A 13,625-nucleotide genomic window follows, 5' to 3' on the forward strand; every position below is an offset into this window, starting at 1 on the left:
TTGTTTTCAGCCATGACAATGATAACAAAAAATAACTAGGGGGGTTTCCTTCTTGCTCCCTCGGGGGGCAATGCTGTTGTGTTAGGAAATGTTTAAAGGACGAACTACAAACTACAAACTGTCTCCCACAGCAAGAGATACATTATTTGCGGCACAGTAAAACCTGTTGGAAATCTAGAAGTTGAATTGTGAAACGTTACTCCCGACAGTACACTAAACTCTTCAAACATGTCAAAAGACGTGTACATGATGTACTCTTCTCAACTCAGCGTTTTATTTGCTCACTTTCTGGTAGCGCAAATTTAGGGAGGGATCTACTGTATATGCAAACCCGACTTTTTCCGCGGCCAGCCAATGAGCGGCCCGGAGACGTGACAGCGGACTGTGCGGAATTCCCCTCTCTGTCCGGGACTTTCCGCCTGCCGGAGTTGCACACAAGCAGAGTGTTGATGTGTAACACAGAAGTAGCGGGCTGCCCTGAAAAACCTGCCTTTAATCTACTTGAACAATATAGAAGATTTCATAGGGGGAAAACCGCAGTGTCTTTTAGTTTGTCTTTAACTATGGATTTGCGTTCTCTGTGAGGATATTGATAGTGGTTGTGGAAACTTGGAGGAGAACAGTAACATCTCTCTGCTCCTGAAACGATACAGTAAACAACCAGGTGCTCCCGAATAACCAGAAGAGGTAAGATATATTCAAATTCATGCATGTCGCGTCTAGCCTGTGCACTGCGATATCACACCATTTCATTCTTATTAATGCGAGAGCTGCAGATTTGGGAGCTCAGCCCGACCTCCGGATAATAAATTGATACTGTTGCTCCAAAAAATGAATAAGAAGTCAAGAAGCTTGCTATCTGTGCCGTTAATTTCGACTTGAAATTGTTTAAAAAACACTTTTGTTGAAATTCGTTCTATTTAGAAAACAAGAAAATTATGTACAGAGGTAAATACAGTAGACTGCATGCAATGCACACGTCAAGGTCGGTTGTGTTAATATTGTATGTCACGGGTCCTACGGTTTCGACTCTGTTCTGACTGCAATGGTGTGTATTTGAAATGCTGACAGCCCTGCAGTTTGCCCCCTCATGTCTGGACAACCTCAGCGTAAGCCTGGGCTACTGTGACGGCTCAGCGGCACACTGTCGCTAGGGACGGTCGCGCTCTACAGTGTCCGGTGGAGAGAGACATGTAGGAGTTGAGCCTCAGTCTCGTATTTCCTGTGCTGCTAACTTTGCTGGGACTGGGATTCCGACACAACAGCACACATTAATTTATTTTACCAAGGCTACATTTTTTAACTGTAAACTGGAGTTTGATTTGCCTTTTCCATCAACCTTCCAGTTTTCCTGTCTTTAAGATTTATTCATGTAGTTATAAATACAATCCAACAGACGTGGCCTTTGGCAGGTTTTAGGAAAAGAATAAGGACACACTGTCTCCAAGTGATGTGCTTTACAGAAGGTGTGTTGGAGGGGTGAAGGGTGTGCTCATCTCTCCGGTGTGCTTGTCATCTGAAAGGTGATCTTGGTGGGTCTCTTACGGTCCTTTCAATGTTTCATCAAGACGTCTTTTAACGTTTCTCAGGCCTGTAAAAACAATTAACACAAGGCCGCTAATTTATAGTTTGGTTGGGTTCTGTACTACAAAGCCTCCTTTAACCTCAATACACTAGAAACTGTGTTTCGCAGTGTCTTTGTTCCACAAAAAGAATTCTTCATTACAAAGAGGAGAACATGAGGAAACACTTGTCTAGAAACAGTTAACTCTTAGAGGTATTGAATACATGATTGGAAAGCTGGAAATGCACAAAAGTGGACAGATGTCAGGATCAACAATGCAGCAATAAAAATTTACTTTTTCAAACCTTGTGTATCTTTAAAAAAATTGCACATCTCAAGGATCAAAGTGAGCCTTTTTAATTTTTTTCACCTTTTTATTCTATGGATGGTGTCTTTAATAGACTCCTTTATATTGGTATCGCATCGGTGAGGTCAAATCATCTTTATCTTTCTCTTTTTTAAATGTAGTGTGAATATATTTTTCTATATACACCATAGCCTACACCATACACTATATACATCATAGCCTATAATATGAAGAGCCTATGAAGATCTGTAATGTTTATGTTCCACACAAACATAATATGAGATTATCTTCGGCATCTGAGTTCCACGTGGCAAGATCTCCATTAGATACAGTAGGTCAGAATTAAGCAGGTTGATAGCTTAGCCAATGTATTGTAGGGGTCTGTAACTAACTCCTACATAGGGCCCTATTTGATAGAGGCATTGTCTTTATATTATGTGAATTCCCTGAAAATACATTCATTACTTGTAACAGGTGGTCCCTTTTAAGTCTATCACATTGTTAAAGCTCTGTGTTTGGAAATTACAACCTCTTCCTTTATTCCTTGTCTCACTAGCAAACTATTGCCTTCTTTACAACTGTGAATTTTGTATGTTTACATACCAATAATGCCTGGCTTTTCTGATGGGGAATCTATAAACATCAGAGGGACATACCTTATACCTTACCCTGTCTGGGTATTAAGGTACAGTACATATGCTTTCAGGGTTCTTTAAGGTGGTTTTAATTAATTTTATTTAATTAAATTAATCATCCAGTGGTATAATTTAAAACATTTAAACCTGTTGCAGATTCATTAGTAATAACATCTCTGTGAATTAATTAAAAATGTATTGAGCTCTTGTATGTTTTGGGGGTATCTAGTGAGAAAGGTCACTCATGATAATTCTGATTCAGATGAAGAGAATCCACATTTGACAACTTAACCAACATGTAAATGTGTATTCTGTATGTTTTTTATGTGGAATTAGAGAATAGAAATGGGGGAGTGTTTGTTTGCTAGTAAATAAAGAAGAGGAGAAATAATACAATCCCTAATCCCTCTTCTGAGATCAAATGTAGGAGATGTGCTGGTTATAACAGGAACAGCTATTCTTGAACTGTCCTCATGTCAGTGAGCTCATTGTTTAACAATACTTCAACAATTGATGAGATTCAATTTTATAGTGACCAGAACAAGATAAAGATTAAGGTTCACCCTTAATCAGCAGGGTTTTGTGAGTTGTGTAAATGGCCAGAATTCTCGCTTTGGTGCAAAAAGAAATGCTTATGTATTATAGAAATGCTTACTTTGCTCAAAAAAGGTTTCATTGTTGTACAGTATCATTTACAGGCAATGCCCAGGCCACAAGTCTATATGCAGCGTTCATGGTTCATGCACATTTTTTTATTGGTGGGACTTTCAAATCCCAATTGACCATTAAGGTGTGACTCGTTGAAGTCGGAGGATATAGACACACTCGTTCTCATTACACACCCTTGCAGCCAGCTTAGCAGTGTCTGTAGCAAATCTCTTTACATGGTGGTCTCATCATGGATTTTTCACACACATGCTCCAGCTGTTTCACTGTTATAGCACAGCCTGTTAGACTTGCAGGGGAGCCTAGTGAATCTGATTTACACTGGGGATTCTGTGCCAAATGGGCTGTTTCAGTCAACAGGAAATAGTGCCACTGCAGTTCACAGCACTCTTTATCATACCGTGATTGTGTGCAAAAGCACCAATTATTTCTCCTTGTGGAAACCTCCCTTACAAAATGGACCATCTGTCTCGGATACACAGCGCCTCATTGCGGATTTTATTGAATAGCTTGGTGGTAGCCACCCTGTGACTACAGGCTGTTAGCAGAGTGGCCTTTTGGAGGGCAGGCTTTGATGGGGCCTGGAGTGAGAACTCCACTGCACAGCCACAGCCTGCCACTGAGTTGTCTGTGCTACGGAACAGGAAGCTGTCATCGTAGGGGAGGTTAGGTTGCAAAACTCCAGGCTTTCCTCCCTGTCAGCAGGCTGGGCCTGACTCAGGCCTGTGAAATTCCCATATCTCTAGGGTTCTGTGTCACAGTCCCTCGTTCTGCTAGAGGTGTGAGCACACCGGGGATTACTGAGCTGGATATCACAGGGACTCTAGCAGCCTGACACACTTCTTTGTGTCCTTTCACAGAACTACCAGGGAGCTGAGCACTCTTTTGTGTCTTTGAACAGGCATCATGTCAGGAAATCTGAGGTATGAGACTCTCACTTTACGTGCTCTAGCTGCTTTTGTAATTGTTGGAAAGCATGTATTATGTGTTTAGTCACTAAATTTGTGAGCCATCACTAGTTTTGTTCCAAATTCAGACTTAATTGTTTTCATGCATTTTTGACGGACAGCAAGTCTAACCTTTGATGTAGAATGTGTCCTCTGAAGCGTGGCTTGTTATGTCATTGTGGAGAAACATTTTTTAAAAGTGAAGGTCCTCCAAGTATTTCACAAGTGAAATGTGAGAGTTTTACCTGTGTTGGAGACTGAGGTACAGTACCTCCAAGAGACTTTTGAATAAATGTTGTGCTAGGGTATGGAGTACCTCAAATTTAACTGCAGTCTCTGTTGGAGAGTGAGAATTTACCTACAGGTTCTACTGGACACTGGGGTTCCTCGGGGAGGGATTTGTCAGATAGGTTTACTGGACACTGGGGTTCCTCAGAGAGGGATTTGTTAGATAGTTTTACTGGACACTGGGGTTCCTCAGGGAGGGATTTGTAAGATAGTTTTACTGGACACTGGGGTTCCTCAGGGAGGGATTTGTAAGATAGTTTTACTGGACACTGGGGTTCCCCAGACAGAGGTTGGTCAAATAGTTTTTCTGGACACTGGGGTTCCCCAAAGATCTTTGTAATGGAACATTTTCTCTCAGAAGTGCTGACCTGTGCCCACAACATCCTGTAAAATACATCTGAGGTATTGCAGGAATGGAAAAACAAAACAGACTTGCTAGTGATTTTTCTGTAGGGTGAATAAGTTGTTGCTTTGAAATTGCAAAGTGGTAGAGTTATCTCCTGTTAAAATTAGTTGTGAAACTTTAAAAATATGGTTGCCACTGCTGTCAGACAGGGGTGAGAGGGGAGAGAGTGACTGACAGCACACTGGACAGGGAAGAGAGAAGAGTGTTGTCAATCTTTTGAAGGTTAAAAACAAAAGCAGAAACTGGGGCATGCTAGCTTGAATTTCTCACGGTGATTAGAATAAGGGTTATTCCTGTTCACAGCAAGAATGGTAAAACAAAACACCTACAGCCTGATTTACCTGTTGTTTCATTTTTAACGTTTTATCTTTTTAATTCTTGGAAATTTTCCGGCAACTTTCCCCAAGCTTCACTGGCCCTGGTGCGCAATCTGAAATCCCGAAGAAAAATCCCTATTTGCAGTATGAGTCAGCCCGCAGCAGCGCCACAGAGCGCAGAGCGCAGAGCGCAGAGCGCAGACCTGGGCTGAGTTGAGCCGGTGGGAGGAGGCTTTCAATTAACCCATCCTGCAAGAGTACCCCACAGGACCAGAGCTGCTCAAATCTCCAGAGGGCAGGAGCTCTGCGCTCTGCCTTAGGGCAGGATTAAGAGTGAGAGGTGATTTTGCACTGCCTTCAAGCTTTAAACCAAAATGATATGTCATCGTCTACCCCCAGACGTGAAAGAAAAACTCAATAATTTATTTTTACTAACCATGATGTTGTTTATAGGGTGTCAGGATGGCGCACTGGTTAGCATTGTAGTTTCATAGGGCTTGGACCCCGGGTTCAGTCCCTGACCTGGGGTGCTACGTACAGTATCTGCATGGAGCTGGTTCTCCCTTTGTTGTCATAGGTTTTCTTCAGGTACTCCAGTTTCCTCCCAAAGTCCAAAGACATACTGGTAGTTTAATTATCTCCTGGAAAAATCTGCCCTAGGTTTGAGTGTATGTTTCTGTGTTTGCATGTCTGCTCTGCAGTAGACTGATGTCCTATCCAGGATTTATCCTGCCTTGCTCCCGTTGCTTGCCAGGATAGGATCTGACTCCCCTGTGACCCCCTCATTGGATGAAGCAAATGAAGAAAATGGATGGATGTTGTTTTTATTTATAAGACGTCTAGTCCTAGTCTCTGCATGTTTTCAAGGTCTCTTTAAAGCAGCAGCACCTTGAAGAACAAAGCTGTTTGTTGGTCCAAATAAGCCAATAATGAGCTTATTCAGGCTATTATCAGTATCATGAACACCTGTAGACACCCTGGCAGCAGGTTTTTGGGGGACCTTTGGGTAATCCTAGTTTTAATTGATAGAATATTTCCCTCAAATAAAAGGACAGTTTCCAGTTTTTTGAAAAAATATAAAAAATTCAGAATATTTATAAATAATGGAAAATGATATAAAAAATAGAATATTTGTGGTTTAGGATCTTGTTTCTTTTAAGACTAAGTAAGATTCTTCAGTTTAGTTCTGCCTTTGCAGAACTTTGAAGTTTCCAGTAAGTGAAGGACTGAATTGATCAGTGGTTGCTTAATTTACTCTGGTTCTGCAGATTATTTTGATAATTAAGGATTATTTTAAGTAAGTCCAGGCATACAGGAGTCAGGGCTGATAATCTATTATAAAAAATAATTAAAATACATTTGACAAAAGCACTTGTTGTTAAATAGAAGTTGATTGTTGAATTCATGTATACAGATCCGTGTGGTCTGTTTCTATTTCTATAAAAGAATTGTAAGAAAACATCTAGTGATGTAGCTATATCACATTCTGCAAACACTCTTAGTTTATTCACTGTATCTTAGAGGACTAGTTCTATCCTTGATCTTTCTACCTTTGCCTTTAGTAAATCATCTTGAAATGTAATCTATGACTAAATTCAGTGCCTGTGTGTCTCCATGGGTAGTGTCTCAGAGTAAAGATTTCTTAAATAATTCACAGCCTAGGTCCATTCTGAACATTTTGTCCAAGGTAAAAATCTCCTAGAAAGCTAGGTGATATCAGTCTTCTGCAGAAAGAGCAGGCCAGCATCTTGGTCTTCTGATATTTGTTGTCCCTTTCCTCTCACCTACAAGGTGGTAGTGCTATTCATAAATCTGTGTCTGAATGGGTAAAAAATATCTGAGTGTACAACAACTCAGTGCAGCACAGTAAAAAACTAGAGCAACATACTAAAGGTGACAACCATGAAGAGGAATCCCCAATCAAGGTGTTTCAAATAATTGTTAACAAGAGTTTTGTACACAGTGAAAGCTTAAAATATCAACCAACACCCCCACCGTGTCTTTTCTATGACTTCACTGTAATGTAGTCAAGATGGAGCCAACAGACTTTTGTCATTTGTGTGGAAAAGGAAAATTTGAAATCTCAGTGGATCACGGTGGCATTGTGTGAGGAAGGGAGAATCCCTCATTTTCAATGATCATTTCAGGGACTGTGGCCATTTTTAGGTGCAGTCCCCTTGTTATGGGGAGAACTTGTTGAGGTAGAAAACCGGCTAGGAAATCTTGAGTAATCTGGTAGTGAAACTGCTTTCTTTTCGTAGTGATTCGAATTGCAGTTTGGAAACCCCAGTTACAGGCTTCTTCCCATAAATCTGCCTGACTAAAGGGCTGACTAAAGGCTTTGCTACAGAGTTCAATCATACAAGGCTGGGACTGCACTCTCCTAACTCTTAGCAAATATAAACAGGGAGTGTGTCCCCTTCCCTGGACTGGAGATGTCCACACAAGCAGGGTGTATGACCCCAGCCCTGGACTGAGTGTGTTCCACCTGGGAGTGAGCCCCCTGTATCCCTTGTATTGGACTGTTGATGTCCACAGGAAGGAATCTCTGAGCCCTGGTCTGGAGATTTTTGTTAAACTGCAATGAAATGCTTACATACTGTATGACAGCCCAGGTAAAACATACAGTACCTTAGATTCCCCTGACTGTACTTAAACATCAGCAGAAACACATTACAGTATGTAAAAGCTCATAAATGATGGAGAAACACTTCAGACTCAAAACTATCTAAAGATAGTTGAGATATAGGGTTGCAGTCCATTTTGCGTTCTCAGAAAAATAATACAGTATGAACACATGGAGTACAGTACCAGTCCAAAGTTTGAGTACTGTACATCTCCTTGAAACCAGTTTTTTCATGATTATCTGTGCTTTAAACTGTATAAACATGTCTATAAACACTTAATATTTATTTACATATATATACACATTTTTTTATATTTACATATATTTACAATATTTATAATCCTAAGTGTACTGCATTGAAAATGTTACTTTTTCATTTTCAGTAAAATTAACACCCAAAGCAAGAAGATTTCAGTCTGAAGCCCAAGTTAGTTAAAAGTCAGAAATGTGTATAACATGGTGTTAGAACACTTAAAGAAGTTTAAAATGGTCTATGTTAGATGTTCTCACAGTTAACTAGCATGTTAACTCATTTACCTTTTGTCACCAATTATTGGTAAACAAGTGAGAGTCCATGATTACTATAAATATAGCGAGCAAGGGCAAAAGTTTGTAATTCCTGAATGAACATGGCAAGATTTGCTCAGTTAAGAAAGGAAAAAAGACTTGTAAAGAAACCTTTGTTAAGAGTGCAGAATTAGAGTAGAACACTTACCTAGGCCAAAAAACACAGAACCTGGACCTTTGAGGCCAGCTTCACGCATCCTCCTCTGAACTGTTGATCACAGAAACATCTGTATTTCTAGTGGTATTGAGCTCAACTTGTATTTCAGGGGCAGTTAGTCGCCGGTTTCGCAGACTTCTGACTCTAATGAACATACAGCATTAGTTGATTCTGAGGTCACCTTTCGTCTCCCTGAACTTTTTCAGTCCTTACTTCATATTGCTTGATAGTCTTGACCACAGCAGTTATTGACACTTGCAAAGTTCTTGCAATTTGTGCTTCATTTCTTAAAATTATTATAGACTTTTTTTTCCTTTTTATTATAGTCTTTTTTCCTTGCTTGCTGAGCAAATTATGCCATGTTCATTCAGAAATTACAAACTTTTGCCCATGCTCCCTATATTTTTAGTAATGGACCCTCACCTGTTTACCAATGATTGGTGACTAAAGGTAAATTAGGTAACATGCTAGTTAACTGTGAGAACATCTAACAAAGACAAAATTTAGCTTCTTTTAATGTTCTAACACTATGTTATACACATTTCTGACTTTTAACTAACCTGGGCTAGTTCAGTGCGGTTCACTTAAGATTATAAATACACATATCATATAATTAAATATTAATTGTTTATAGACAGCTTTATACAGTTTAAAGCACAGATAATCATGAAAAATCTGGTTTCAAGCAGGTGTACTCAAACGTTTGACTGGTAGTGTATATCTGTGGCATTTGGACCAGTGCAAGACTGCCAAGGTATCATAAGTAGAATTAAAATATATGGGCTGGTCACTCTTCAGAGTGTCCTGTCCATATAAAGAACTCTTTATGATACGCATGCTAGATGTGCTTTTCTTCTTGAAATGTGAACAAATTACCTTTTTCTTATAAAGAAAATAGAAAAATGTTCTAAATTAGAAACTTGAATATTTTTCCAATTAAGAATGAAATGATAGCAGCTCAAGGGCTTTCCCTCTAATAATGTTTGAAATGTGATTTAATTTCAATAGTCAATAAATTGTTAATATAGATTCTTTTATTCCAGTTAGTGTAGGGGGAAATTTCTATTTATTCTTACCAGCCCCCCTCCAGATCTCAGATTTGTCTCTCAGTACGTCAGTCACAGTCTCCAATTTCCACCAATTAAAGTTGCAGAAGAAACTGTAAGAGGAGGCAGTGACATGGCGTGTGAAAACTTCAGAAATCCCCTGACTGTTTACTGTATGTCTTTTGTCTTCTGGATGGGCCCAGCACAGTCTAACCCATAGTCTGCTTCCTCTCACACTTCCCCTGCCCTTCAAATACAAATGCTTTCTGCACTAAGAAGTTTTTTGCAGTGAGGGGAGATGGACCCAGTTGTTACTTTACAGGCTAGTGGCTGTGATCTTGTGTGAAGCCGATTGACTACAGTCATTGTGTTTTGCATTGCCAAGACAAAATCGCTTATTCAGTAGAATAAGGCACTATCAATGATCATCATCACTATGCACCTGAAGGGGAGAGACACACTTTGATTATAGTGGGATTACACTGTCAGTTGTAACCGAAAGCCAGTCGTCATGGTAGTGGGGTTTATTGTGCTGCACGGTACTGTTAAAGTGAACAGATTTAACAGGAATCTTCAAATTCCATCCATTAAGAGAACAGGCTTTTGGTGTGGTGACTTTGTGCTTGACCACAGTCAGTGCCTGAAATGACAGTTCGACTAACACCAGTTAGTACGTGAGAAAAAAAAGAATGTCCTGCTAAGGAAAATGAATTCTTCCACATGCCTGTGTTTTGAAGTTGGATCTGTAAAGTCTTAATTGCAAAACTGTTTTTAATAATAATAGTTTAAATAATTTAATAATAATTGTAGGTTCGGTGCAGCTTAAGTGGACAACTGTACATGATGTTGAGTGGTGTGTGAAGCAGCATCTGCTAAACACACATCTGCACTGGCAGGTGTCTCTGGATGTCTTATATAATTGTCCTTTAGGATTGTATGTACTGCACACCTTGTTAAGTGTGGTATTTTGTAGGTGTTTCTTATGAATCACTAAATGCCCTCTAAAAGTCTGGTAGGTTGGTTTTATGCTATGTATATAGAATGTGAGCAGCTGTGTGTTGCACATATTCTTTAACCTCATCCCTACCAGGGTTAAGTAACCTCATCGTTATCTGAACACTTAAGTATAGATAGCATCCTTGGCTGATAACTCAATTTTGGAAAGATGTTAGTGTGTATATCAATAGCATCAGCTCATGCTTGCTCAACTCTACATGTTAAGGGCTCTGTATTTTTTAAATTGCATTACTTAAAAGGAATAATTTTAAGCAAAGGTAAAAAAACATGCTAAATGGCCATTACGATGGAGTGGCTTGAATAATGCACTAATGCTGGCATTAGACATTGTATCTGTAACAAGAGAGTTCACTGAACAAGTCGGAGTAACAAATATTGTTCATTTCATTAATGTTAGTGTGATTTAAAGTAAATTAGAGTTAGAGGTATTTGTCACTGTCACATGAATCTCATTCATTCAGATGAGTACTATTTCATTAAATACGAAATGGTGGGGGTGCTGCCCTGTCGGCACACTGGCCTGGGGTTTCCACTGCAGGATGCTGTTGATGTCTGCTCTGGGGCGGCAGGCTGGCCTGGCTGTCTGCAGTGACGTCAGCGCCTTGCTCAGAGCTGGTATTCTGGGGGCTTTCCTCTCTGGCTCTTTTCCTGGCCTGTTTCCTGGCAGGAACTAGCTACACACACAGAGAGAGTGAAAGACTACAAACAAAACCTAACAGCGCAGAGAGAAAGACTGACTGCTTTGTAGTGTGTGAAAGAAATGTGGTTTTCTGACTGAAAATGTTTGCTTGGATTTAATTTATTTCTCAAAGATGATTTGTGATTTTCAATACGAGTAGAATTACTGATTTTTACAGTCTGGTAAGAGATCAGATTGAGTATTTAGCTTTCCCCTTTAGACGAAGGGATGTTCTCAGAGACGAGTAAATTCAGTATGCAAAATCTTATTGTTACAAAATTAAAATAGAAATTAACTTGATTTGTGTTTTCAAAAACTTATTTTAAGTTATTAAAACAGAGTGTTGATATTAGATTTATTCAGAAAAACATGTTGGCACAGACCTAGGGGCAGATATAAAGGCAATGACAGAAGATCACAGATTCTTAATTGCTTATTTAATTGCCACCTTTCTTTCCATCAGGATGGATGAGAATACTTACATGATAGACAATGAGGTAAGAACAGTTGTTTTATTCTTCTTAATCTTTAATTTAAACATACACAGGAATAGCAAAACTCAAAACAGTACAAACAGCAGTGCTGCAGTGTGATTGCACTGTATTGCTGCACCTCTCTGTTACAGTAAAGCATTGTACTGCATTTCTGATTACGTAATTGACAGGTAGAGCCTTAGTGCCTTCACTCAACGGAGGTGTATGTAAGCTCTACTGCAGTCAGTGTGAGCTCTGCTGTGGTCAGTGTCTGCTGTGGTCAGTGTCTGCTATGGTCAGTGTCTGCTGTGGTCAATGTGAACTCTGATGGTCATTGAGAGTTCTGTTTGGTCAGTAAATATGCGTGTTAGAGTGTGGGAGCTCTGCTGCGGTCAGTGTGTGAGCTCTGCTGTGGTCAGTGAATTCTGCTGCAGTCACTGAGCAAGCTCTGCTGTGGTCAGTGAGCTCTGCTGTGGTCAGTGACAACTGCTGAGGTCATTGTGTGGAAGAGTTCTCTTTCGCTCCAAAAGGTAGACCTGGGCATGTTTTTATTTTTTAATCTAAATGGTGAACATGTGTATTTACAAGTTTTTTGTTACATCTCTACAATATTCATCCCATTGCTTTCCATCTGCAGATCATTCTGGGGGATTACAGCATGTTGCCACACATGAACATGAACATTAAAGCAGAGCCCTTCCTGGAGACAGGTGAGCATCCAGGAATCAATCACAAAGTCAGGAGCTCCAGCAGCAACAGGTTACACACCAACCAGAGCAAAAGAAAACCTCATCGATACCTGGGCTACCACTATCTGGACACATAAGTATAGATAGCATCCTTGGCTGATAACTCAATTTTGGAAAGATGTCAGTGTATATTGATGCTCATTCCTGTTCATTCCCTTATTTGCTAGGAAGGATAGTGAAGATGACTACCATTGCACAATAGTTTGATTCACTGCAGGTTTTACACACAACTGGTTCCTTTAGAAACTATGCTAAAGACCATACTTACTGTAAATCAGAGCCTGCAGCTGGTAAAATCTGGAGTGAGCCAGGCTGCTAAACGAGGTTGCTGTGAGGCTGAGGTGTCTCCCTGCATGAAACAGTCTGCTCACTGTTACATGCCTGTACTGTACTATTGTGTTGCTGTAATGCACAAACTAACAGAAAATGGAATCGGTTTGATGAGGATTTTTTTTCCCCGTTTTTAATGTTGGGCTTTTAGTTGTTTTGTGACAGATATCTTGTGTTCTTGGTTGCAGTGCATGGGCCCTATCTGCAGATTATTGAGGAACCCAAACAGGTAAGTTAGATATCTGAAGCACAACTCCCATGAAGCTCCAGCCTCAGAGAGCAGTAGAGTATTCACTGTTGTCCAGCTATAAGGTCATTCACAGGGGCCTGTCCTGGAGATCATTAGCCCAGTGACTGTCCTGCTTTAGTCTGAAATGTACACTACAGCCAAACTGGGCCTGTTAGCTGTCCTGCTTCAGTCTGAAACACACACAATAACCAGACAGGGCCTGTTAGCTGTCATGAACTGTTAACTTGCAGCTGTCCTGGACTCACACATGTTCATTCACTTGTCTGTCTGCTTCCATCTACAGAGAGGGTTCCGGTTCCGTTACGAATGTGAGGGCCCCTCTCATGGAGGGCTGCCAGGGGCGTCCAGTGAAAAAAACAAGAAGACATATCCCACTGTCAAGGTGAGTCACAAGCCCCCTCAGCTAGCCATCACTGGGACACTGTTCATGCACTGCAGAGCTTCACTGGGGCACTGTTCATGCACTGCAGGGCTTAATTGATTAGGTATTCTGGCCATGTAAACATGTGGAAGTGGTGTTGACTAGATAAAGGCCCATCAGTACAAATCTGAATTCCAGGCCAGCAGCCATGTCACCCTGCAACTTACAATTGGCAACCCA

General features: G+C 40.4%; 1 protein-coding gene across 4 annotated transcripts in view; it reads left to right on the plus strand.

Annotated features, from left to right (window-relative positions):
- Nucleotides 1-414: 414 nt before the first annotated feature.
- The window catches only part of nfkb2 (nuclear factor of kappa light polypeptide gene enhancer in B-cells 2 (p49/p100)), a 31,249-nt gene continuing 18,038 nt past the window's right edge, over nt 415-13,625 (plus strand). Inside the window, exons 1-6 of one of the 4 annotated variants that reach the window (XM_015347876.2) lie at nt 415-687; nt 4,033-4,095; nt 11,686-11,719; nt 12,333-12,405; nt 12,963-13,003; nt 13,308-13,406. In XM_015347876.2, the coding sequence (XP_015203362.1) occupies nt 4,079-4,095; nt 11,686-11,719; nt 12,333-12,405; nt 12,963-13,003; nt 13,308-13,406 (264 nt within the window). In that variant the 5' untranslated portion in view covers nt 415-687; nt 4,033-4,078. Of the gene's footprint in view, nt 688-4,032; nt 4,096-11,220; nt 11,405-11,685; nt 11,720-12,332; nt 12,406-12,962; nt 13,004-13,307; nt 13,407-13,625 lie in introns of those variants that run through there. The other 3 variants (XM_015347877.2, XM_015347878.2, XM_015347879.2) reach the window with 3 other exon arrangements.

This window comes from Lepisosteus oculatus, chromosome 4, assembly GCF_040954835.1.
Source record: "Lepisosteus oculatus isolate fLepOcu1 chromosome 4, fLepOcu1.hap2, whole genome shotgun sequence".
Classification (NCBI taxonomy): Eukaryota; Metazoa; Chordata; class Actinopteri; order Semionotiformes; family Lepisosteidae; genus Lepisosteus; species Lepisosteus oculatus.